Source organism: Dipteris shenzhenensis, chromosome 9 (assembly GCF_047967505.1).
Source record: "Dipteris shenzhenensis isolate YYH24624 ecotype China chromosome 9, Dip_SZ_1.0, whole genome shotgun sequence".
NCBI classification, from domain to species: domain Eukaryota; kingdom Viridiplantae; phylum Streptophyta; class Polypodiopsida; order Gleicheniales; family Dipteridaceae; genus Dipteris; species Dipteris shenzhenensis.
In genome coordinates this window covers 45,385,430-45,411,937 of record NC_141604.1, presented here as the reverse complement: position 1 = coordinate 45,411,937, position 26,508 = coordinate 45,385,430, and the positions used below count along the sequence as shown (strand labels likewise).

At 41.5% G+C, this 26,508-nt stretch overlaps 1 protein-coding gene across 2 annotated transcripts in view; it reads right to left on the bottom strand.

Moving 5' to 3' along the window:
* Window positions 1-15,125: 15,125 nt before the first annotated feature.
* Window positions 15,126-26,508, bottom strand: part of EDA14 (embryo sac development arrest 14) — a 34,278-nt gene continuing 22,895 nt past the window's right edge. Inside the window, exons 6-8 of one of the 2 annotated variants that reach the window (XM_087379426.1) lie at window positions 17,562-17,651; window positions 15,791-15,890; window positions 15,126-15,670 (exon numbers count right to left, since the gene is read on the bottom strand). In XM_087379426.1, the coding sequence (XP_087235552.1) occupies window positions 15,578-15,670; window positions 15,791-15,890; window positions 17,562-17,651 (283 nt within the window). In that variant the 3' untranslated portion in view covers window positions 15,126-15,577. The remainder of the gene's footprint in view (window positions 15,671-15,790; window positions 15,891-17,561; window positions 17,652-26,508) is intronic. The other variant, XM_087379425.1, reaches the window with a different exon arrangement.

The window sequence follows — 26,508 nt, the reverse complement described above, 5'->3', positions numbered from 1 at the left end:
AATGTCCTTCCTCTGCGTCAAACCAAGAGCTTGTTGGTGCTTCTCGAAAAGCTCTTTGCCAAGTGGTTTGGTAAAGATGTTTACAACATTCTCTTTGCTATCACAACTCTTTCTCTGATGAAGTGCTCTCTGACATCAATGTGCTTTGTCCTGGAGTGATATACTGGATTCTTGGCCAATGCTTGAGCCAATTGATTATAATAGTATATTATGGTTGGCTTTGATTCATCAAAGTAATTTGTTTCTAACAATAGTCTTCTAAGCCATATAGCCTCACATGCACATGTAGTGAGTGCCCTATATTCTGCTTCTGTTGAAGACAAAGAAACATTTGGTTGTTTATTCGGTCGACAACCATGATATAGCACCTTGACCAAGGAAAGATTCATATCCCTATGTGGATCTCGTGGTCTCATGATCTCTGCCATAGTCATTGTCACAGTATCCATGCAACCTTGGTTGACTTCCCCTGTATTCTATTCCAAACTGTCTTGTACCTTTGATGTATCTCAAGACTCTTTTGGCTGCATTCTAGTGAGACTGTTTTAGATTTGCCTTAAACTATGCTAGTGAACTTACTACATAACAAATATCTGGCCATGTGATAGTCGAATATATAAGAGATTTGATGAGCTGCTGATAATGCTTGTCATTGACTGTAGGCTTTTCTGAATCTTTTGTAAGTTTCAAACTCTGTTCCATGGGCATGGCTACAATCTTGCAATCTACCATATGAAACTCCTTCAGGAGACTATCAACATATTTTAGCTGACTCATGAAAGTGTTGTCTAAGTCTCTCCAAAACTCAATATAATTTAGTTGACTCATGAAAGTGCTATTTGAGTCTCTCTAGAACTCAATACCAAGACAATAATGCATAAGTCCAAGATCTTTCATGTCGAACTTTACAAAAAAGTCTTGTTTTAACTTCTTGATGAAGCTAACATTACTTTAGGTCACAATTAGATCATCTACTTCTTGATGAAGCTAACATTACTTTAGGTCACAATTAGATCATCTACGTACAAAAGTGCGATAGTAATGTCTTCCCCTTGAACTTTGTAGTAGAGAGTATGATCTGCATTGGATTTCATGTATCCTAGATTAGCAAAATACCTGTCGATTCTGCTGTACCAACTTCTGGGTGCTTGCTTTAAGCCGTAGAGACTTTTCTTGAAATGGCAAACTTGATTCTCTTTCCCTGATTCAACATAACCTGCTAGTTGTTGCATTTAGACTTCCTCGTTTAGGTAACCATTGAGAAAAGCATTCTTGACATTGAGCTAGTACACATTCCATCTGGTAGGTGTCGCTAGTGATATCAAGAACCATATGGAATCCATCTTTGCTTACTAGAGCATAAGTCTCATCATAGTCTTGATCATATTGTTGTGCAAATCCTTTTGCAACTAGTCTGGCTTTGTATCTTTCAATGCTTCCATTTGGATTGTACTTCACTTTGTAAACCCATTTGTTTGCTATAGCCTTCTTTCCTGGTGGAAGGTCACATAATTCCCAAGTGTTGTTCTTGTACAAAGCTTCCATTTCTTCATTCATAGCAGTTTGCTATTCTGGCTTCTCAACTATGTCGAGACTATGTCTTTTGAGTATACAGGCTCTTCTGTAGCCATGATAGTAGTCATAAGAGCATAATTGGTGGCTTCAACCTGAATTGCTTTGCCTTTTTTGAGCATATGGCTTCATAAGATGTCCATTGAATGCTTCATAAGGAGTCATACCCTGTATCGGTCTGGTATTAAACCGATTAAGCAAGTAGTTCGCAGTGGCTATTGCTTATACCCAATACTGATTCAAAAGATGCTTCTCACTAAGCACTGCTCTAGCACTGTCTGCTAAAGTCCCATTCTTCCTTACAACTCTTGCATTCTGCTAAGGAGTATTTGCACATGTGAATTGTCTTCAGATGCCATGACTTCTGCAAAAGTTCATGAATGTTGAAGACATGTATTCACCTCCTCGATCTGATCTCATGACCTTGATCTTTCTGCCTGTCTGGTATTCTACCATGGCTTTGAATTCTTGAAATCTGGAAAAGACATCAAATTTCTCTTTCAGAAAGTAGACCCAACAATATCTGCTATAGTCGTCAATGAAGGTCAAGCAACAAAGTAAACCATTGATGCCATGGGTTTGGGTGTAACGCCATACATCTATATGAATCAAATCAAGAATACCTCTTGCTCAAGAGGTGCTTCTCTTGAACTTGGTTTGCCTTTGTTTACCAAAGCAGCATGCTTCGCAAACTTTTTCGAGAAACTATAGTTTCGGAATTCCAATTGCCATATTTTGATTTCTGAGTTCTATTAAGCTTTTGAAATTGACATGTCGATATCTCTTGTGCCATACTGTAACAAGTGGCATCTGTTGTGGTTGAGTTGACATGGCATGCAAACTTGGTACCGAAGCTAGCATTTTGAATAAGAGTGCTTCCTTTATTGCTTTTCCTACTAGCTGATATCCTCTAGATTTGTCTTTGATAGTGCATTCATCTCAATTGAAGATACTCGATAGTTGTGTTCCATCATTTTCCCAACTGACAAGAGGTTCTTCTGAGCTTTGAAACATAGAGTACATCTTTCAGCAATCCTTTTGTACCAGTGAAATTGTTAATAGGGACAATTGTCAAAGTGCGGATCGTACTAGCCTAGTGGACACAAGATTAGCAGAAAATCTAAGGAGGCTCAAAGCATACTGAATAAGACATGAGAGGGAGATAGCAAATCTAGATCTCTTGCAATGTGTGTGTTCAACAATACATGATAGGCTTCTTATATAGAGAGAGCCTTTAGAATAGTCAAACCATGTGGGATCCTCTCATCCACATCTCTCCTTGTGGATATCCTCAATCCACATCTCCACATCATGTAGTCCACATCCTAGGATGGCTACTTTAATTCTTTCCTATACCATACCTTAGCCTCTAATTATGTGCTCATGGCACCACAACTCTCAACACCTCCCCTTGGCTACTGCAAGGTGGTCAGATGTGAGTAACATTCGATCACCTCCCCTTAGTGCTTGCATTGCTACTTAAGGTGGTAAAGTGTGGTTTACATGTCAATACCTCCCGTGAGTGCTTTCATAGCTACTCTCAGGTGGCTAGGCTTGATTTACAAAACATATGGGCTGAAGGTGGAAAGGATTTTACTTTTCAATGCTTCATGTCGATGGCGTTCGCTTCGTAGCTTGATGCATGATGCTTTGTTCTTCCATGTGCCTTAATGCTTTCTGTGTGGATGCTTCGTGCTATGGTCATCTCATGCACTTGTGCTTTCGGCATGCTTATGACATCGATGTTTGCATTCATGCTTTGCTTTATCATTTGTCGCAAAGGTCTTACCACGAACATTTTTGCTTCAATGGCAGTGTCTAATTGCTAACAATGATTCTGATCTAATAAGTGTGTAGAGCTTGAAAAGGCGATCACTTTTCCTTTTTGGAGCATGTTCAAATTCCTCCTGGATTGCAAGTTACGACTTGTCAAAGTTTTGTGAAGAAGAGGGGGCCTTGATGATGTGGCACAAGGATTCATATGCTGAATTCCAAATTGTGCTTGATAGGGGCTATGTGCTTAGGTGGCACTTGGTGATGTGGCAGTTAACCAATCTTGAACCTAAACTTAACCATGGTTTAGTGTGGGTTGCTTGACCAATGACCAAACCCAAGGTGGCCTAACTCAACCACGATCTAACCCTATCTACTAGTGACCACACCCTGGCTAACCAAGGTTAATTGAACTAACCAAGGTGAAGCCCTATCTGCCATGTGGCAAGAAGCTGACCAAGCCTCTGAACCATGGGTTAAGTTTACCTAACCCAACCTTACCTTGACTACACCTATCTGCCACGTGTCGTTTGTGGAGAAACCTTAGGAGACTGTATTTCTGAGGCGATTTCTCTTCTCCAATTTTCGTCGATGGAGTCGTCCTTCGGTGGAGACTAGCACTACGCGTCGTCGCTGCTAAGGTAGAGATTTGGAGCCGTAGTCATTGCCATCATCTCAACAACTGACTCCAAGAAAGCAAAGCTACGAGTAGCTGCCTACATGCCACCAGCAAACACGCCTAGAGCTGTTGTTGTCTTTGGACCTTGCCAGAGACGATGATCGAATCTCTGCTGGAGCTGCTGTGTCACTGGAGATGGAGGAGAAGCCGCTTGCTATTGTTGTTGTGTTGAGTCATAGGTCGAGGTTGGGTGGTCGGAGATGGAGGTAGCAAATGTGAAGGCAAATGGGATGAACAGAAGGCAGGCTTGCAGAGAAGGCTGTGGTGATGTAGAGAGTCGATGTTGCACAGTTGATGGGCTGATTGGCGAGGTTGCTGTTTCTGTGGCTGCATAGGAGCAGTTGAGATCGACCGGTGATGGTGTACGTGAGCTATGGCGAGTCTGCCATGTAGTTGTAGAGACTGCACTGTCGTGTTGGAGCTATGGCATTATAGAGGCTGTCGGGGCTTAGAGCCTAGATGCGCTATGTGCGCTGCTGGTTATCCGTGTCATTGCAACCTTGTCTATGGCTCGTAGTAGAAGCTTTCAGAGGAGGACATAGATGGAGAGCAAAGGAGGTGCCATGGAGCCTTGCAGGAGGACTTCTTTCATTGGCGAGGCTACTTGCTGCAAGGAAGAGTCATTGAGCCACTCCAACCTACAACGGATGGTCATAGAAGCCGCTAGGGAAGGCCATGTGCAAGGCGTTGATGAAGGTGATGGCTCACTGATATTTCTTTCTCTCTCACTCTATGAAGGAAATGGTAGGCACTATGGACTCTCTCAACTCACTGTAATCTCAGAAATCTCACAAACTCTCCCTAACATCAAGATAAGAGTGTGCCACTCACTCTAAACTACCTAGGCTTGTGGGCAACCTATGCTCTGATACCATGTCAAAGTGCAGATCGTACTAGCCTAGTGGACACAAGATTAGCAGAAAATCTAAGGAGGCTCAAAGCATACTGAATAAGACATGAGAGGGAGATAGCAAATCTATATCTCTTGCAATGTGTGTGTTCAACAATACATGATAGGCTTCTTATATAGAGAGAGCCTTTAGAATAGTCAAATCATGTGGGATCCTCTCATCCACATCTCTCCTTGTGGATATCCTCAATCCACATCTCCACATCATGTAGTTGACATCCTAGGGTGGCTACTTTAATTCTTTCCTATACCATACCTTAGCCTCTAATTATGTGCTCATGGCACCACAACTCTCAACAACAATGACTTTCCCTTGATCTGGATTCATGGGTTATCTGCCATATAGATAATGTTCTTCTGTCCTCTCTGTGAACTATTCCTGATGCTTTGTCATATGAGATGATGCGCCGCTATCGATGTACCAAGGATCCTGATCAGCTTGATTGACTTGATAACTGCATTTCCCTTTCAATGTCAAGATACAATGTTTCAATCTTCTGCATATCCTCACTTGCAAGAAACATATTATGAGGTCCATAGGCATAATGGCAGTGATTTGAATGTCCACCGCGATGATTTCATCTTTCTCAAAAATTCCCTCGGTTGTTGCTAGATTGACTACCTTGGTCATACTCCTTCTTGTGGCAATCTCTTTCATAGTGTCCAAACTTATGATAGGAATTGCACTGAATGTTTGACACATTGGTGGATGCATTCCCTCGTCTTTGGAATCTTCCTCGATTGGAATGATTCCTCTTGGTCTCTGATGCTAATGCTGATACATATTTTTACTAATGAATTTATTGTTGATGATGGCCACTTTGTTGAAATGTTCTACTGCTGCCTCTGCCTTTGCCTATGCTTCTATCTAAAGTTGTGACTGCTTGATCATTGGAATGACCTTTGCGTGTGTGTGGCTTGTGTCCAGAGTTCTTTACCAAGTAACACTGACTGTAGCTCTTCAAGTGTTGGAAGTTGCTGTTGAATGGCAATACTCTAGACTAGATTCTCGTATCCCTCTCCTAGTCCATTCAAGATGATTTGCCAAGACTAAGGGGGCATCCCAAATAGCTGTAAATAGATCCAACACTCATCAATTTAAATCCATAGTGTACTATGGAGTTTGGAGCACACCTCTACTATAAATAGAGAGCATGTGTCTTGGAGTTGTTAACTCTAGAATCCAAGACGGTAGCAAACTCTTGATATATCTCCATAAGTTTGTCGAGGTTGACATGGATCGGCATATAATGTACTAGAATTATCATTCGCAAAGAATTGTGAGGAGTAGATAGAGCCATTGGAAAGTGGCAAGCACACATGCAGCCGGTGTTGACATGAAAATCAGTCTAGCATAGAGGTTTCCTGGCAATTGCAAACAAAAAGGTGCAAGAAGGCATCATTGTCAATCTGATCAACATAGTGGGAAGTTCTCATTACAATACCATTGATGGAAATTGTTGCAGATGCTTTAGATAAGAGGGTTTTAACACTAGTTTGGTAATAGGACATTAAAGTGTCTTAAGATATAAGAATGTCCTGCCAAGTGGCCATGTTTGAGGAATTTTCATGAGGTACATGTGATGATTTTTCATATCCTATCTTCGTCGTGTCCTTTCTTGTGATCCAAAATTTATTTTAAAAATATTGTAAGTTATAATTACATGTCCTAGGATTAATATTTATAGTTTGAATGTGAGGGATGTATCTAGGTTTTGATTGCTATTTTCTCTTATTTTTGTTGTCAAACAGGCTAAAAATGACTCATAATCAATGATTTTAATCTCAAAATACGTATTTATATTTTAAGATTTCTATATATGGATGGAAAATTATTTGTGTTTCAATGTAATGTTACATCTTTCAAGTCCTTAAATTGTCCTTAAATTATATACTATCTTTTATTTTGTAGTTGCATTACATTGATGTAGTCATAACTGTGTTTATTGCTTTTGAGTAGTTTTAATATTCTCTCCTTTGCATAAGGCTTGATAAATTTTTGGCAAATCTGTTGACATTTTTCCTATTGCTTGCACTTTAAAAATGTTTGACCTCCACTCATTCATTCTTAGTTGATATTTTAGGAACTATGTTTCAATTCCTTAATTTTTATAATAAAAAAACATATGGACAAAGTGAAGATGCAATATTGAAATGAGAGCCTAATACCAGTATTTGTTAGTATCGCTTTTACGAAGGAGAGTAGTTTTTTGGCACTCACAGCAAAGAGTCAAGACCATGGTGGAATTGGTATGCCCATGTTGGTATTTTAGACGTTATTTTCCATGGTATTTTGATAGTAACAATTGAATATAACATTTCTAATACCATCATTCATATTGATAATATTATCATACATATTAACACTATGTAGTTACTTCCCTGATGTTTATGTTGATGTGCATACCAACTCTGTGTGTTAAAGAAAATCCTGGAACAATAAATGTTTCCTTTCTAAAAGGATTTCTTTTACATATCTTGATTGCTGACATTTGTCGAAGAATATTGGTGTTTGCTTTATGCTCGACGGGGTGTTTTCGAACTAACTTACTTTTTAAATTATATGGATTTGTGCTTACTCCATAATGTCCTTTAATTGATAATTTTCACCTATTAGTGAATGATTATCACATGCTGAGAAAATTAATTATGCATTAAATTTGAAAAAATTTACCCTTCTTTGTTAATGATGACGTTTCCCTTATAATATATGCTTGATTGATGTAAAAAAAATTTGGATTTCTTTGACTTGTTAGATGTATGTGTTCTGAAACATTGATGATCAAATCACTTGAGTGATGTTAAATGGACTTGAGTGCTCTATATTTGATGGAGTTATTCACTTGAGTGATGGTGAATGCCTTTGATTGCTCCCTAATGAAAACTTGAGAGTAGTTCACTAGATTGATATATTGATCACTATTAAAATATTAATATATTGAATATATATATTGATTACTGAGTAAAATATTTCCTTTTTTTTGTTGCATAAGCTATATCAAATGCACATAGAATTTAATATTTGTACCCATGGAAAAATTTTCTAAATATGTGACATGATAGAATACTTGCATATTCGTTAGGATTTTCTTGATAATGTTGCACTTGTTTTTTATGATTCCATCAAAATCTCCACTCTAATACGCTTTTAAATATTACTTCATCAATTACAAGTATACTTGTCAATGTCATACTACCCTTGATTAAATTATCCACTATACTAAAATGATGATTTGCCTTTTTTGGATTGCCACCTTGATTGTGGAATGTTATTAATTCTCCTTTTTAATAGTGATGGTAATGATGCATAAATTTCTCAAGTTAATGTTCTTTGCACAAATCAACATTGAAATAAGATGGAAGGTCCATTGCAATGAATATGCCACAACCTTGAATCCTTTCATGTCATTCTAACTCATGTTAATGAATTATTGATGATATTTGCCATTTTCTAATTTAGTTTTGCCACTTTATTTCAATGTATGTCCTTGCATTTCAATTTGTTAATATCTCATTCATATGTTGGTTTGCAATCAAATTGTATTGCATTACTTGATGATCTAGATGCTTTCTTTTACAAATTTTCAAACATGTTAATGCCTCTAAATTATTGATTTTTTGTGCTATAAATGTATAGATGATGTTGTGCCAATTGGAATGATAGAAGCTGCTCTCGATTTTGACTTATGAATAAAAACACATGGCATATGAAGTTTGGTCAAATTTTGATGAATTTTGGATTAAAAGAGTGTAGCTTGGATTCTAGGACTATTTGTAAATATAACATAGACTTTAAAGAATATTTAAAGAGTATTCTATGCTAACATGGTGATTAACCTTGGGTAAGAGCTAATCAAACCTATGCTAGACTTAGCTAATACTTGTTACATTAAATGTGTTAATAAACTATGGTTGAACACTAATCTAGGATTATTTGATGACATAGTAGAAGTCATGCCAATGTTAATGTGGAAATCTTGGGAAATGAGGTAGCACCTTAGTTAATGGAGGGGCATTTTGTAATTGGTGGCTTACATGATATGAGGAGATTTAAAAATATACAAAGGAGATCTTTAATTAAACATCCTAAGCTGTAAACATATGAAGTGGACAAACAATTCCACTAAAAAATATAAAATCTTGGGTTTGGTGGCTTGTTTACACTGGAGCACACTTATTTAGAGTGCAAACCACAAATGGCCTTTTCAGTATATGTGAGTGTTTTATTCATTTCTTTTAGTCTAATATGAGATTTAGAGTGCACAAGAAGGTGGAAAGAGGCTATTGGATACCAAATACATATTGAAAACACTCACTAGACAAAATTTTGCTGCAAACTTCATGATTTTGGTGTAGAGAGAGAAGATTTTCTTTAGAGAGAGACTAGACTCTCATGGCTATTATACATCAAATGCTAGACTTTAACTTCCAAAAATATTTTTGGCTAGAGCAAGACCGTACTCTCTACCAGAGGCTATACTCTAGTGAGTGACTTTAGTCCCTAGAGGGAGGTGATTCTCTAGTGAGAGAGTTAGGGCTTTGTGCTCCCTCATTTCTTGTGTACTTGTGCACATTGTCCAACTGTCTTGGTTTCCTTTACACTATCGACCTGTAATAGTAATCTCTAACCCCCTCTTCCCCTACGCTAGTACTTTCCCCTTCCATTATAATGCTCTATACCACCATTCCATTAATGTCAGCCCTTCTCCCTCTCTTGGCTCTTATTCTCCCATGTCTTCTACTCTCTTGACTCCTACTCTTCCCCCCTCATTTCCTACCTTACTGCTAGTCTTCCTTACCCTTAATCTACACCGTTAACCAACTTCTATACTATAAAACTACTTGTAAAAATTACCACCCCCTCCTCCTCCTCGAACCCTTTACTAGATTAGTTTCATAACCTTGTTTCCCTTTTTGTGAAATTCTTGTTATAGTCATTTCTCAACCTAAAACCCTAAGGTCAATGGAGATGACTAGTTCTCCATTCTTTACCCTTTTCTAAAACCTCACCTCTTTCTAAGCTATGCAACCCATCTCTTAACTCATCTAAACAATTTGGCAGCAAAAGAGTCCAAACCCAAGTTGTAAAATCATCTCCATTGCAACACTCATTTTTATCTCAACCTCTTTTTTCAAGAAATTACAACTTGAGACCCTATGCTACATTATGAAACATCTAACCTATCATGAGTAAACATAATGTTCATAGGTGATACAAAACTTAGAATATAGTAAGGAGAATACATTACAACATTTTTGGCACTATTGTAGGGAGGGGAGCACACTAAAGAAATGAGTTATATCCAAGGAAGCATTAGACATTTGTAGTAATACATCTCTCAAAGTCTAGGAGTGATTAATATCTTCGAATCTTGTCCAAAAAATGGTGCCATTTCAGGCTTACGAGCTTCAAGCTCAAAAGCTAAATTTTGATGCGAAAACAAAGGCAATATTTCTCTTATGTTCATTGCCATCCTCATGGGATATTTTTTGTACAGTTGTCAATAACTCTGCACTTGGTGGAGTATTGAAGTTTGATGATGTTGTGGGTAGCTTGGCAGCAGAAGAGATTAGAAGAAAGTCTATTGAAGGCAACAAGCAAGATGCAGCATTAAATGTTCAAAGAGATAGAACATAGTTTGAGGGGAAGTCCCAAGAAAGAGGGAAGTCTCATGGCAAATCCATGGCATGGAACCTTGAGTGTTACCATTGTGGCAAGAAGGGCCACATGAAAAAGGATTGCTATGAGCTGAAAAGAGAGAAAAAGGATAAGAAAAAGAATACTAATTGGGTGCAAATAAGAAGGAAGAGAGTCCAAGGGAGGACAAAGGAAAAGTGAAGATCGAGGAGATCAATGCAGTCATCACTAATGATATGACATTCTCTTCATGTCTAGTCTACCTGTAGAGTTGCTTACCACTTGAGATGATGCATATATCCAGGAATGGATTTTGGATTCTAGATTCTAGTGCTTCATTCCATGTTACTTCCCATAGGGAATGGTTCTCCACTTATGACAGTGGAAAGACAGGTTGTGTGCATCTTGAAAATAACTATGCATGTGACATAGTGAGAGCAAGTGAAGTAAAGTTTTGTTTTGCAAATGGGTTTGCATTTGTTTTAAAAAATGTGAGACATATGCCTAAGCTGACCAAGAGTCTCATTTCAGCGAGTCAGCTAGATGATGCTGGTCTTTAAACCATCTTTGGTTGGAAAATTCAGAAGGAATCTATGATTTTGGCTAGGGGTGCCAAGTGTGGGACTTTGTATCCCTTACATATATCAGAGGTGTCCGATCATGTTGTTGCAATAACCGAGCAACCAAGTACTTCTTTGTGGCATTGCCGGTTGGGCCATATAAGCCAAAATGGAATGAAACTCTTATGCCATTTGGGTTATTTACTACATTTGAGATCTTATGACTTAAATTTTGTGAGCATTGTCTCTATTGGAAGCATACTCAATCAGCCGCCGATAAAAGAAGGAGAAAGAAAGAGCTTGAAAAGTTTGATTTAATGCATTCAGATATATGTGGTCTCATGCCTACACAGTCATTAGGTAGGACTGAATACTAAGTGACATTCATTGATGATGCAACTAGGAAAGTGTGCGTTTATGATATGGCTCAGATGAGCGATGTGTAGGTATTTCAAAAATGGTTGGCTTTGGTTGAAAATCAATAAGGTAGAACGCTTAAATGCCTATGGACTGAGAATGGTGGAGAGTATCTCTCTCATGACTTTCAGCATTTCTGTGATACACGTGGGATCAAGAGGGAGCTCATGTCCCCTCGTAATCCAGAGCAAAATCCAGCTGCAAAAAATATTAACCACACCATTCAGGAAAAGTATGCTTTTCAATGTAAGTTTTTTTGATGGTTTTTAGGCTGAGATAATGAAGATTGCAGTGCATGTGATCAATAGATTGCCTAATAAGAGTTTGGATGGTGGTATTCTTAAAGAGGCATGGAGTGGAAAGAGTCCTCTTACTCTCATTTACACATATTTAGGTGTGAGGCATATGCACATGTGCCAAAAGAGCTTCAGAAGAAGCTAGATCCTAACTCTAGGAAATCCATCTTTTTGGATTATGGTGAAAGTGGAGAGTGCGGCTATCATCTTTGAGATCCAAAAGCAAAGAAGATCATATGAAGCCATAATGTAGTCTTCAATGAGAAGAAGATGTGCAAGACACCCGTGAGAGATGTAGAAATGAGGAGAATCACTTTCCAAGATGTGAATCTTCTTTCATATTAGGATCACCAAAAGAAGCATGTATGTGGAAGGGGTGATCCATAGGAAGATACTTGAAATGGTTTTCATATACCAATTTTTCAAGATGTGTGGAGTGGTGACTCTCCAAGATATCTCCCCAAAATGGACAACCATATCCTTGCTCTATTAGATTTGCACAATTGTCTAACCCAAACCACATTAAAATCCCTTGTAACAAGAGGTCTCTTTGGCCAATGGGTTGTGAGGTATCATATACCTAAATGCCATGCTGCAAAGCTTGAAGCTCATCCACAAATGGTGTAAGATACACGTCCACGTACTTCACCTTATGCTTGCATCCTAGATCTATTAGGGCTAGCATGTGATATCCGTTCTTTATAATAAACCATGGAGGATCCAACACATCTTATCTTGGAGCAATTCTTCTCATATTGAATCTACACAAGCTATCTATGCATGGCTAATATAAGTGTCACCTTGTGTCTTGGTAAGTTACCTCGGGAATTTATAATAAGAGAGTTGTTTAGACATAAACCAACTTGACATTTAAATTTTTGAGTAGTTTTCTTCGTACATTGCTTTCAAATGGTAACATGGTCCTAGAGAGTTGGAAAGAGGCAAATCAAGTTCTCAAATCATTGGTGCTTGCCCAAATGATTGTTTTTTTCATAGGGATGCATATGAGCATGCCAGAATTCATCCAAAATATGGAGCATGATGATATAGGTAAGATGAAAAGAGACAATAAGATACCAAAGAAGGTGTTGTATATTATGACATATGCCTATTATACCTAGGCTAAAACATATGTTTTGTTGCAAAGTCATTGGCCCAACTTAGAGAGAAGCATGCTCAAAATCATTGAATCCCAAGCGATGTGAAAGCATGATGCCACATAGAGAGCAGGTGGCCAAAGTCCACATCTTGGCTACATGTCCATTGAGAGTAAACTACAATAATCCTCCATGGTTTATTATAAAGAACGGATATCACATGCTAGCCCTAATAAATCCATGATGCAAGCATAAGGTTGAGCCTCATATCACATGCTAGACCTAATAAATCCTCTTATTATAATAACGTTGTGTTTGCCTCATCTCATAATTGAGCCTCCTCAACACTCATGGGTGTGGCTCTAATTGCTCCCCATCTCTTCCTTATGTTCATCCCTTGGAACTAGATCAAAATATAAATGTATCATGTTGTGCATTGTGTCATCTTCCTTATGATCACTCCTTGTAGGTAGATATTCACGTTGTTGGTATTCCCTCATGCCTCTTATCGTATTTTCTCATGCTTCATTTAGCAAATGTCAATAGCTTATAAGAACTTTTGAACATGTTTTGATGCTAATATTGATGTTATTATTTTAGAAGGATTTAAAACAAACTTGATGCAACATGTCATGGTGCGTTTCTTTCGCATTCAAGCTCAAGCTCTCTTGCACCCTCTCCCACACACTCGATCTCTCTTGCACCCTCCCCACCCTCTTAAGCTCTCCCTCTCCCTCTCCATCCCATCCATTTCCCTCTCCATCCTCTGTCTTATCCATCCCTCCATTTTTCCCTTCTACCTATCCCAGTCTCCACTTCAAGGCAAGCTCTCCCTCCAAGAAATCCAAGGCATCTAGGGACAACGTAAGTATTCATCTCACCTCTCTCAATTTTACATTATCGTTTTGTTAATTCTTTTATTTCTCAATACCCTTTTTATCTCTTTCTCTCCATTCATCTCTCCATTCTCATTTCCCCCCTTTCTCTTTTTCTTTTCTCTTTCCCTCATTCAACCCTCCCACTTTCCACTCTTTCTCCCCTCCTTTCTTCCCCATTTTCAACCATCTCTCCATACCCCTCTCCCTTTCCCCCTTTTCTCCCCTCCTTTATTCTCCCTCTTAGTCATCTCTCCATCCCCATTTCCCCTCTTTGTCTCCTCCTTTCTTCCCCCTTCCATCCATCTCTCCATCCCCCTCTCCATTTCTCCCTTCCTTTCTTCACCACTTTAGGCCTCCCACTTTTTTGTATTTCTCCCCCCTTCAGCCATCTCTCCATCCCCTTTGTCCTCTTTCTCTTCTCTTTTATTCTTTCCCACATTTAGGCCTCCCCCTCCCCCTCTTTCTCCCTAATCAGAGCTATGAATAGACCAAGCTAGTGTCTCAATAGGAACCTTATTGTCCTTGTCTATTTTTGGAACATGCCTAAGATCTATCTCTATCATCCTTCGGTCTGCTATGTAGGTCCTACACGATAACCTCATGAATCGGTCCAACGCTACAAAGCTACAAGGAGGGCACCCTGAGTGGGATGTTAGCTCGTTGTCCCCGTACTCGTTTGGCATATATGGAGCTAAGCTTAGGTATGTATGTCCTACAATGGCCATTCTTCTCTCTTATGACGAGATATGTGATCTACTATTGTATGTGCCCTTACTTGAGCATTGGTGTGCATCCAAGGTTGTGTGCACAGTCCAAGGCATGTTACTTCTGACACACACACATCGGCGCATCACTCAATTAGTCAATGACTCTGCCCATATCTTGGACCAATTGCTCAAAGAGGCAATAATATCTCCCATGTATCTCAGGGGAGAGAGTTTGTGATCTATATTGTATGTGCTCTAGGTCCTTGCTACATAAGCTTGCGTCCAAGTTTGACAAAAGAGATTGACAGTTCGCTATTCTAGATAGGAAATGACCACTCATATCCTACAGCCTTAGGCATCTTGTTAACCTTATGGCAACAAGGATCAAAACCACAATCTGGAGCAATCAATATGAGATTGTTGTGTTTCGAGTAGCAACAAAGTTCTGCTTGTAATATCTTGAACTTGAAAGTAGGTTTAAACAATCTAATAAGATAGGGATAGCCAAAACACTCTTTAGAAAAGATCTGATCATACTTTGCAAAATCATGAGAGAGAGAGAGAGAGAGAGAGAGAGACTAAAAGCCAGTACTACAAAAGATGCACTCAGTACTACAAACTATAGCTCCTTCTTGCATACCAAAGTCCACACCTGCTTGTGCATTCCATGGTTTCCCTCTCTTTCTCAGAGTTCTGCTTCATGTTGCTCTCTTGTGGAATCCTCCACTTAACATAATTATCTTCATTCCTGCCTGCTGCCATAAATTTGTGTGTTCTGGACTTCTTGCATTTAAATCTAATGCCAAGGGGTTATCCTTGGTGCTAGAAATTCGACTATGACAAGCATTTCAATTATGTAGCTCCCATATTTACCTTGCCGATGAGCACAATATCTGATGTTATTTCCTATTGATGAAAATAGAGTGGAAAAAAAGGAATACAATGCTCATGGGGATTTAAAATGAGATGAGCATTAGGAAGAATAGCACGGACAAAACTTTTCGCTGCTTGTGAGGCAAAATCCACAGATACAACCTATCCAAATCCCCTTTACTTTTTTCTTTGTTGACGCCATCTGTAAACGCAAACATCTGTTGGTGAAATAATCTCATCATCCTGAAGCTTTCGTTTCCTTCCTTTTCCCTGCAGGACAACAAAACAAGAAGGAAAATTCATGAGGACATACTAAACATTACGATCTCCATCTTGTAAAGATAACTCCCCTCATTCAAGAATCCCAGCTCCTGAAGCTTGTCTACCCACCATGAGTGCCTTCTGCATATTCATGGCCATGATCATACTTTTCATTTTTGCTGCCCTTTCAGTGCGGTCATTCAGCTCCCTGTATGCCGCATCATGCAATCTGCACACATTTAAAAGCCAACAACACTACTCAATTTGTAGCCCAAACGGTGCAGCATTGATGAGCCTTACCAGAGAAATACCTATAGACTACAAAACAATTGCACATTGGGAACTGTCAAGAGCACAAATGATACAAAAAAAAGAATGAGAGCTCATAAATAGGTATATCTAGACAAAGCCAGAAATATGCCCAAATTAGCCTCACGATAATCACCCACAGGGTTAAGAACCATGGACTCCCCATCACACATAGCAAGGACTAGATAGCATGGTATCCCCATCAAAACAGTGGGTGTGGACAATAGTTTCAAGCTATGCTATCGAATGCATACGTCCACAGAACCACACAAGTGAGCATCCATTTTTGCAAACTGAATTTTGCAGGACTCCTGGTGAAGGGAAGACTCAGTCGATGATGAAGCTAGCACTTACAATGAAGGCTGATCAAAAGTATGCACATTCTCTTTATCCAGCCACAACTACTAGTGAAGACATCTCCTCAGAGCTGTTCAAGTCAGAGCCAAGAGGCCTCATAGCATTCTTTTGTAAATGTTGGCCACAGCATCGATAACCATGCCAAAAAGTGAGTCATGTGTGAGCACCACGTGTCATTATGCATATGCACTAGGTGCTAGTGTGAGAGTGCGTAGCCTATAAAACGCTTGTACTTCTCATGATTATGAATAAGATAGCCTTTCATTATGTTTTCATTCATGTACCATTTCCTCACACCCTAACCTATTCTCCCTCTCTCACCACCATGTTTCTAACATGGTATCAGAGCAGGTTAGTCTGCCATAGCTGCTTTGCCATGTCATCATCTTCCTCCCCTAACCCTAACTCTGCTGAGCTCACCTTCTTGCAGCAGCCTCTAGCTGTCTGTTTCACCCACCTCATTTCCACCTCTAGCTGCCTCTCCTTGCAGCCATTTGGTTGTCCAGAGCCTGCCGCTTCCTTCACAGCTGTCGCATCCATTTAAATCGTTTCGGAGCTATAGGCAGCCCTATTACCTGCTGGTCGACGTTTTCTTCCGCACACTTCTGCACATAAGGTTCCCTAAGGCTGCTTTGTAGTTCTCCATCACCGAATCTAGGGTTCCTAGGCCACTGCAGCATAGCCGACCACCTATTCGAGGTTTTGAAGGCATTTCCGAGCGTTTCTGCTGGTGTGGGCTTCTCAAGCCTATGCCTGCTGAACGCTCAAGAATATTTCAACAGCTTGAACTTGGTGATACAAAAATTTATTGGCATTCACCATGTCACATAAAACTATAGCAGTGTAATGACAGATCACCATCCAGGACGCTTTGTTTTTGGAAAAATTTCCAAGGCAGCTTCATAAGTCTATCAATTCAGTTCAGCACGTTCGTGCATACATGTATAAATACAATTATCTTGCGACTACAATGTGGAATTTGAGAAAGCTTAAAGAGTAGAATAATCCTCCAAATGAGAACATCGATGGATAAATCCAAATTTCAGTACATGTATCGTCACAACTCTAGGAAGCACAAATCAGCCCCACCAGTCCTCTGTCATGGAGGACTAAATATTTGGGCTCTCCAGAGTTAGTGCTATTGATGACCACAACTCAGAATCTTGAGGAAATCAATAGAGTATACGAACACTAAACCAAGCATACTCAAAATTGCAGTCCAGTTCAAACTCACTTCCTAATACGTTTTGGTAGTATAGCAGTCTTCATGCCTTGATCTAGCTGCTTGGATGCCACCAGTGATCTCAATTCTTTGGCTGCCTCACTGTAAAACAAGAGGATAAAGAAACCATCCATAGTCAACATTTGAGCTTAAAATCATGCAAACAAAACCAGTTCAGACCAGATGAAGCCAATACAAAAGAGAATGCGACACAGTAAAAACTATATGCACAAAGACCTGGAAGTGTGTCAACTACAAAATGGGGAAAATAACAGGGAAGAGGCAACACCGTGTCAGATGAATCATAAGCACGGAGACAAATTTCATACAGACCTGAGGCCCCCTAAGTTTAGAAGTCTCATTCTAAGCGTGGTAGCTAGAACAATACCCTGGAAATGTTCTCACTTCATGGCTCTGGGAATGAGCGACCGCCGAACAGGTTTCTCTGTCAATACTTTCCATATGGCTAGGGTTAGGACATTCCATCCCTGGGCGGGTTTTGCAATCTTTATTTCTGTCAGATTCTCCATTCATGGCAATCATCAGACCTCACCCAAAGAGGCACTCCACAGTCTAGAGATACAAGCTTAATCCAGCAATATATAGCTTCTCCTTCATCGTAGCATCATGTGCTAACATATCAGCAAACTGATTCTTTGCCAAAAGCGCTTAATGGCAATTTCATGGGGGTTTCCAGTGACTCTTAGCGTTTTTCTTCAAGTTTGAGATCATAGGTATCACATCCTAGTATTTTCCTTATACACGAGCAGTGTGCCTATCACAAAGGTTCATCTTTTTCGCTGTCATCCATTAGCTCCATCTCTCTCCTTTTGTGAAGATGGCCATGGGATACATACTCCATGCCTTGAACAAACCTTAGGGTAAGGATCTTCTAGATGTTTGTGGGATGAATTTGGAGCTTTTCTGGAAGGCACTTAACAGGCTGTAACAAATTGAAATTGGAATGGTTACTTTTTTGTTGGGCCTCTAGTGTCGCAAGAAACTGGCATAAGCCTGTTAGCTTCTGAATGTCCCCTGATGAGGGGACAAGATACTGTTTCAGCTAGATTTCACCCAACCAGTTTGTCTATGCTTCAAGTGGGCATTAGTGCGTCGTCGGTTCAGCAGTTTCTCTACCATGAAGGGTACACTGAAACTTACATTCCTTCGTTAAGGCTATAGCATACCCACTATTACAGGGAACATTACCAAGAAACAAAGGTAAAAGACGAGAGAGAGAGAGAGAGAGAGAGAGAGAGATTAATGTCTTCGAGAGGCCTTGCTGGCCAATGAGACAAGGTAACAATCAAAAAAGTACTTCATAGAAGCCACTGTGGACTAGGGCAAAGGGCTCGCTAGGGCCCTTGCTGAGTGCTATACTGAAGGAACTAAAAAATCAAACTAATACTCAAAACACAGGAAAACTTGAAAATCATGAGATGACAAGAGATGTGATCGAATGTCATCTATGATCTTGGTGCCATTGTAGCTCTCCAATGGGATGCAAAGATATCGTGTATCTCCCTCCCTTTGTCGGTCGTCTCTCATTGCGCTAGGGGGCATGGTCTCCGTAATCTCTATATCCGGTGGGCCATGTCGAGAGTGACACCTCAACACCGATGATCCCCTCTAAGTAGAGCTAGGATGGGATGAACCTCCATCGTGCGTGCTCTGATCAATCTCCATTTCGTGTGTGGTCTCTGTATTGTATGTGTTGATCTCATCTGGACGGAGCATCCAAACTGTACTAGGAGCCAGACTGGCAAACCATCTGGATATGCGTGCATACCAGGCTGTGCTAACTCCTCTCTCTACTAGTCATCTCGATGAGTCTAGTGCCAACCTCGGTAGTCTCCAACTAGACAAAGCCCAAACCCTTGAAGATATGTCATCGTCTGAAAGATGGCATCAATCTAGAGTGGGGTCATGACAAACTCTAGATTGATGCCAGTCTTCTGAGCGCACCAGATACGCTACGCGAGTACCGTAGACTGGTACATAGGAAGAAACTAGACTTTGTTCATCGGAACGAGAAGGAGCTACTAAACATTGTGTTAAGTAACAACTCTAAGGACTTCTGGCGGAGATTTCTAGAAGGACAGTCCCCCTCACCACTCACTGACACTCAAATCTGGTTTGATTATGCACGCACACTTTATGACATCCCAAATCAGCCAGTCCCTAACCTCTCACACATGTCCCGCCCCACATCATGCACCCTCTTCACTAGAGGAGGGGTAAAGGATGTCGTAATGAAACTTCATAATGGCCGAGCGAAGGATCATGAGGGACTATGCACTGAGTTCATTGCATATGGGATTAACCTCCTAGCACCAATCTTAGCAAAGCTCTTTAATGAAGGTATTTGTTTGGGGTTTCCACGCACCTGGACCATTAACACTATCTCACCCATCCACAAGCAGGGGATCCCATGAGCTAGGAGAACTACAGGACCATTATGATTGGACATGTCATGTCCAAGGTTTATGCATCAGTACTTGATTTCGAGGTTAGCAGATTTGCAGAGTGTTGAGGACTTAGAGCAACAGAACAGGCCGGATTCCAACGTGATCATGGAACCATGGACCACATTCTCACACTCAATTCTATCATCGAGGAGGCGAGGGCACGGAAGCAGAGGGTTTCTTGTTGCTTTGTGGATTTCTGAATGGCATTTGACACGGTTCCGAGAGCCCGCCTCATACGACGCCTATAGGACTTGGGTTATGACCAGGAGATCATTTGGGTTGTCATGGCCCTTTACGAGAGAGTTTCAGGCAGAGTCCGAGCAGGATCTGGGTGGACAGACGAGATCATGAGCACTATTGGGGTCAAACAAAGGTGTCCTTTATCGCCTACCTTGTTTGGCCTCTACATTGACGAGCTTGAGACAGTGATGCAGACACTCGGGGAGGTAGGTTGCTCTCTTGCGGGCACACTGATCCGGATATTGCTCTACGTAGATGACGTGGCTCTCTTGTCTTCCTCAGCAGAGGGGCTCCAGAGACACCTAGACGCACTACAATCCTTTTGTGAGTCTCATGATTTGAAGATCAACTTGGGTGAAACCAAGGTCATGATCTTCAATACATCTCAAGCCATCATGCGCCAGGAGCAGTTCACATTTGATGGGTCACCTGTTGAGATAGTCTCATCATACACTTATCTTGGGGTTATCTTTTCCGAACCCATCGTCACTATGAGACCCGTGATGCAGGCACGCTTGAGCAGATGGTATGCTTCATTGGCCAACCTAGAGAGACAGTGCTTCCACTCACACTTTCAGGATCCACGTACCAAGGGGTTGCTTTTTTACTCCTTGGTTTGCCCAGCGGTGATGTATGGCAGCCCATGTTGGGGGCCAAACTTGTTGGATATAGAGTGGGCCCGTGTGGAGCGGCTACAGGTTCTCATGTTATCATGGATGATTCATGGTAAGCCATCTGTTCCTCACCAGATCATTTAGGCTAAGTTTGGGTCACCCCCTTTACAGCTAGATGCTGCATTTCAGGTCATCACGTATATGTACCAAGTCAGGGAATATGGGGATTACACCTCTAGGCGTAGCAGGCTACCATGGATAGCTCTATCCTCTTCTATGGCACTTGCAACAGAAGGGGACCAGAGGTGCTGGTATGCACGCACAGAGAGATGGTTTGAGCGACTGGGGCTCCACATGGATAGACTACCTCCCTTCCAGTATAGCATGGATGCTCTGTTTTCTCCCCTCCTATCACACGAGGTCAACCAGGTTATCTGTGAGGATCTATTACAGCTACACACATTTCGGGCCTGGTTGGGACCGAGTGAACTCCCAGTGAAGCTTAGCTTCTACAGAGATCACTTCTTACATATCACAACGAAGGGTTTCATTGACCCACCAGAATGCACACAGATTCACCTACCCCACTCGTTGAGGATCTCTCTTGGAAGTTTCGGGTCTCTTCACACAAACTTCGTATCGAGAGCGGCAGAGCAGAGCGACTACCCAGGGAGAGGCGCATATGAACAATGTGTGACATGCAGGAGGTTGAGACAAAGGAGCATTTCATCTTCAGGTGTCCTGTTTACTATGAGATCCGAGGGCATTTCTACTGCCTCTTCAAAGATAGCTATGGTATTTTGGCCCATTTCCTCTCCTACCCAGACCAGCGGTGTTTGGCAAGTTTCATTCATGAGGTACTTAGACACCGTGAGAGGATACTCCGAGCACGGAGACAAGAGCAAACTTCTTCCTCAGCTGATCCCTCTCAGAGCTCTATCACGGAGTTCTTTCAACCAGATTACATGGATATCCCCTCCTTGTTTAGAGTCGGAGCCTGATCGACGGGGGTCACACTAGACCTGGTTAGACGTAGAGCGACGACCGGAGACGTGCTAGGACTGCAAATTTGAGTGGCTGACAACACTCTATTGCCGACTTCATGCCTCCACTGCCTCATCCATCCTGATGTCTTGCTGCTGATGATGATGATGATGTTGATGATGATGCTGAGATTGATATATAGTCGACTATCAACATGACTGTGTTGTACTTAGGACTTAGTACTGCCATTCTGCATTTTTTGCATTTTGCATTGGTGTGGATGCTCGTTTAGTAGCTCCACTATCACAGCTCGTTGTATCAGGTTTTTCACAGTCTCATAGACCCATCAATCTTCCGAAGACTTTAATAAAACCAATTAGTACCAATGATCATAGGGATAAGGATCAATTAGTACCAATGATCATAGGGATAAGGTACCAAAGCAGATCGCCCCAGTTCTCGAGAGTGTCAGGCACAAGCTTTTGTATTGGAGCTCAACCAAACTCTCTTTAGCATGGCAGGCGCCTCGTGGTTAATCAAGTCCTCTTGGTGATGGCTTAGTATATAGCCTCATGATGGTGTTATCACAGAGGTTGCATGGGCAAGCTCAAGCACCTATCGTGCGACTTCTTATGGGCAGTTTGGATGGTGTGATGAACACTAGACCTAGGGTCGCTTGGCAAACGATGATCCTACCCCACGCATAGGGAGAGATTGGTATTATTGACCCTAAGATGCAAACAAAGCCTTCTCAACAAGTTGGTGGTACCAGATCTCACCCCAGCTTTGAGATCCGTGAAGCTCTTGCATTAGTGAGGGCTTCTCAGGGAACACACCCCGCACAGGGAACAGCTACCCTTCGATGTGGATCCTTCACAACGTTTGGCAGCAGTTATTTGGTGGATTCATTCAAGGTCCCATGTGCCTAGCTGAGGTTAAGAGGTAGCCACTCATTTGGCGTCTGAAGGTTAGGGATTGGGAGGGACTTGTGCTTGGACAGCGGATGCACATCGATTGGGTTGAGTGGGATAGAGGCCTGTTGAGATATGATGCCATGAGCACATATTAGAGACTAAGGTATGGTATAGGAAAGAATTAAAGTAGCCACCCTAGGATGTGGACTACATGATGTGGAGATGTGGATCAAGGATATCCACAAGGAGAGAGGTGGATGAGAGGATCCCACATGGTTTGACTATTCTAAAGGCTCTCTCTATATAAGAAGCCTATCTTTGTATTGTTCAAATACACATAGCAATAGATTGAGTATTGCCTACCGTATGTCTTGAGCTCATGGAGTTTCTTCTATGGTTTGATCTCCTTTGATCTTTTGCTAATTCCATGTTGCAATAGGAGAGCACGATCCGCACTTTCACATGGTATCAGAGCGTAGGTCGAGCTCTTCTAGATTACTTTTATCTTGTTCTTGAGTGATTGTGATTGATCTCCATTCACCTCCGTAGAGTGATAGAGAATTTCTGTCCCTTTGAGAGAAGTTTCCGTCATTCATTTCCGTTCATTGAGTATGCATTCTTTGGTAGAATTCCGTCCATTCGCAAAAGAATTTCCGTTCATTGGTTTATTCATTTTGAGAGAGAGATTCATACGTGAGAGATTTCATTAAGTGTGAGAGAGATATTTCCTTCTCGAGTGATTTCCAAGAGAGTTCTTTGAGTGAGGCATTCTTCTTGAGAGATTTTTCTGTTTTGAGAGAAAGGAGAGAGAAAGATCAGTTTTATGAGAGAAAGAGAGGATTCTTATGAGAGGTCATTGAGAGAAAGAGAGAGTTGTTTGGCTGCAAGCTCCAAACAATGACTCAAACACCTGACATCTCCAAACGAGCTCATAGCGAGCTAACCTCCTTCCAATGAAGCACTACAAGAGCGGCTTCCTCGCTCCAACTCTAGCGGGCACCACCAACACACAGAACTCCTTCTTGGCTGAGGCGCACCAAGTCTACACAGCCAGCTACTTCTAGGCCATAGCTTAATTCCTGGCGCTCCTACAACGCATCGTCAATAGCCTCACCTAGTCGACTCACAGCAAGACGGATCAGCCATTGCTCCTGCTATACCCAAGGCTCCACAGCCTCAACTACGGCTCCTCCATGACGACAACTACGAGCCATAGCTCCTCCATGACGACAACTACAACGCCATAGCTCCTATGCTAGTCAACCGTCTCCTCCAACGACCAGTTGCTCACGTCTTCCACGACAAAGCTCCACAGAGCCTCCAACCCACTACGCCAACAACATCTCCATACACAGCAGTTGCAATAGCCTCCAATTGAGCGCCATCACTTGAAGGGATCCCTCCACACATCCGCCTTCATCTCTACAGCCGAATTTTGGCTCTGCTTCAGCGACCACCTCCAAATGCCTCACGTAAAGAGGCTCCTCCAAGCCTCTCCAAGTGTTGCCCCACCTCGAGACGCCTCCTGTTGCACCTTTGTCCATCGTTGTCTTGTAGTGCTCTGGCCATCGTCGCCTTGTCACGTCTGCCGATCTCAGCTCCAAAAGCTCTCTTCACTCTCTGGCTAACATGTGGAAGATAAGCTCCTACTGTGGTTAGGCCATGTTGACCCCAGTTAAGTGGGTTGGTTAGTTTTTTTTTGCCACATGGCAGATAAGGGTTTTACCGTGGTTAGGTTCACCTAACCTTGATTAGCCAAGGTGTGGTTAGTGGTCATTACATGTGGCAGATAAGACTTGACTCTAGTAAGGTCAAACATAGCCATGGTTAGGTTATGGGATTGGTTAGAAGTGCCACATCACTAAGTGCCACCTAAGCACACAACTTCTTGCTGAGCACAGTGTGAGTGTGAGTGTGAGTGCAGCATGTGAATCCCTCTGCCACATCATCAAAGGCCTCTTCTTCACAGAAACTTCAACCAGCTATAACTTTCAATCCAGAAAGAATTTGCACTCGCTCCAAAAGGAAAAAATGATCGCCTTTTCGATCTCTACGCGGCTAATATTGAAAGAAATCAATTGGTAATACCTTTGCAACAAATGACAAACCAAAGCATGAATGAACACATCGCTGTCATAAGCATGCCAAAAGCACAAATGCATGAGATGACCATAGCACAAAACATGGCATCCACACATAAAGCATTAAGGCACATGGAAGAACAAAGCATCATGTATCAAGCTACATCAAGCAAAGAAGAGAACACCATCGACAACATGTATTGAGAAGCAAAAACCTTGCCACCTTTAGCCTATATTCTTGTAAATCAAACCTGACCATCTGAGAGTGGCTATGTAAGCACCCAAGGGAGGATTTGATCTTGTAATACCCACACTTGACCACCTTACGTAGCAATGTATGCACTAAGGGGAGGTGATGGAATGTAAACTCACATCTAACCACCTTGCAGTAGCCAAAGGATCATGGCACCAAGGGGAGGTGTTGAGATATGATGCCATGAGCACATATTAGAGGCTAAGGTATGGTATAAAAAAGAATTTAAGTAGCCACCCTAGGATGTGGACTACATGATGTGGAGATGTGGATCAAGGATATCCACAAGGAGAGATGTGGATGAGAGGATCCCACATGGTTTGACTATTCTAAAGGCTCTCTCTATATAAAGAAGCCTATCTTTGTATTGTTCAAATACACATTGCAATAGATTGAGTATTGCCTACCGTATGTCTCGAGCTCATGGAGTTTCTTCTATGGTTTGATCCCCCTTGATCTTTTGCTAATTCCATGTTGCACTAGGAGAGCACGATCCGCACTTTCACAAGGCCCAACTAGGCCATTTGAGACTTGGAGCTACCTTCTCGCGAAGGCAAAATCACGCAAGCATGCACTCTCTCATTTGAGAGGGACAAGCACACGACTGGCAGAGATCTATGAGGCACCCCATTCCTAAAAAAACATTCATACCACTGTCGTCACTTGCTCTTACCAGTGCAAACTTTACAAAGTGGGCCTAGAAACCTCCTCGATCCCGAGACTAGATTCCGAGACTACAAGGGACCTTGAGGCTAATGAGGTATTGGATAGTAAGCTCCTTGGGCAAGGATTGAACCAGTATCGATAGGACTGAATCATTGACTCAGTTCAAGTATTGATAGGATAGGAGTGCATGAGCTAGCTTCTTTGGTTGTGAAAGGGATGACCTCTTCGCAAGATTCAATGGGATCCAGGGAAGTATCTTTTATGTTAGTACCGCAAGAGGTATTCCCACGAGAGGTATTCGCTACATGTATAGACCTCGACTCTAGAGATTCCCTAGGTAGTGCGTTGGTTTCTCTGGGAACAAACTGGTTTCTTTGATACCCAGTTTATTTCTCATTACCCATGATCAGCGCCTATGGATTGCTGATTTATATGGATGTTTTTCCAAGCATTAATCGAAGTTCATTAGTTCTCATACAAGCCACCGTGGGCTGATGCGAGGGTCGCTAGGACCCTTGTTGAGTGCTATACTAAGAAACTTAAAAACTAGAACTCAAAACTCAAAAAATCTCAACCGAAAGTAGGAGATGTGATCTACTATGATCCAACTACCTCGGCAGTCCCCCGATGGGATATGAAGATATCTCGGATCTACCTCCTCTCAGGTTGTCTCTCGTTGTGGTGGGGGCTCAACGCTCCGTGATCTCTGTATCTAGTGGACCATCTCAAGAGTGATACC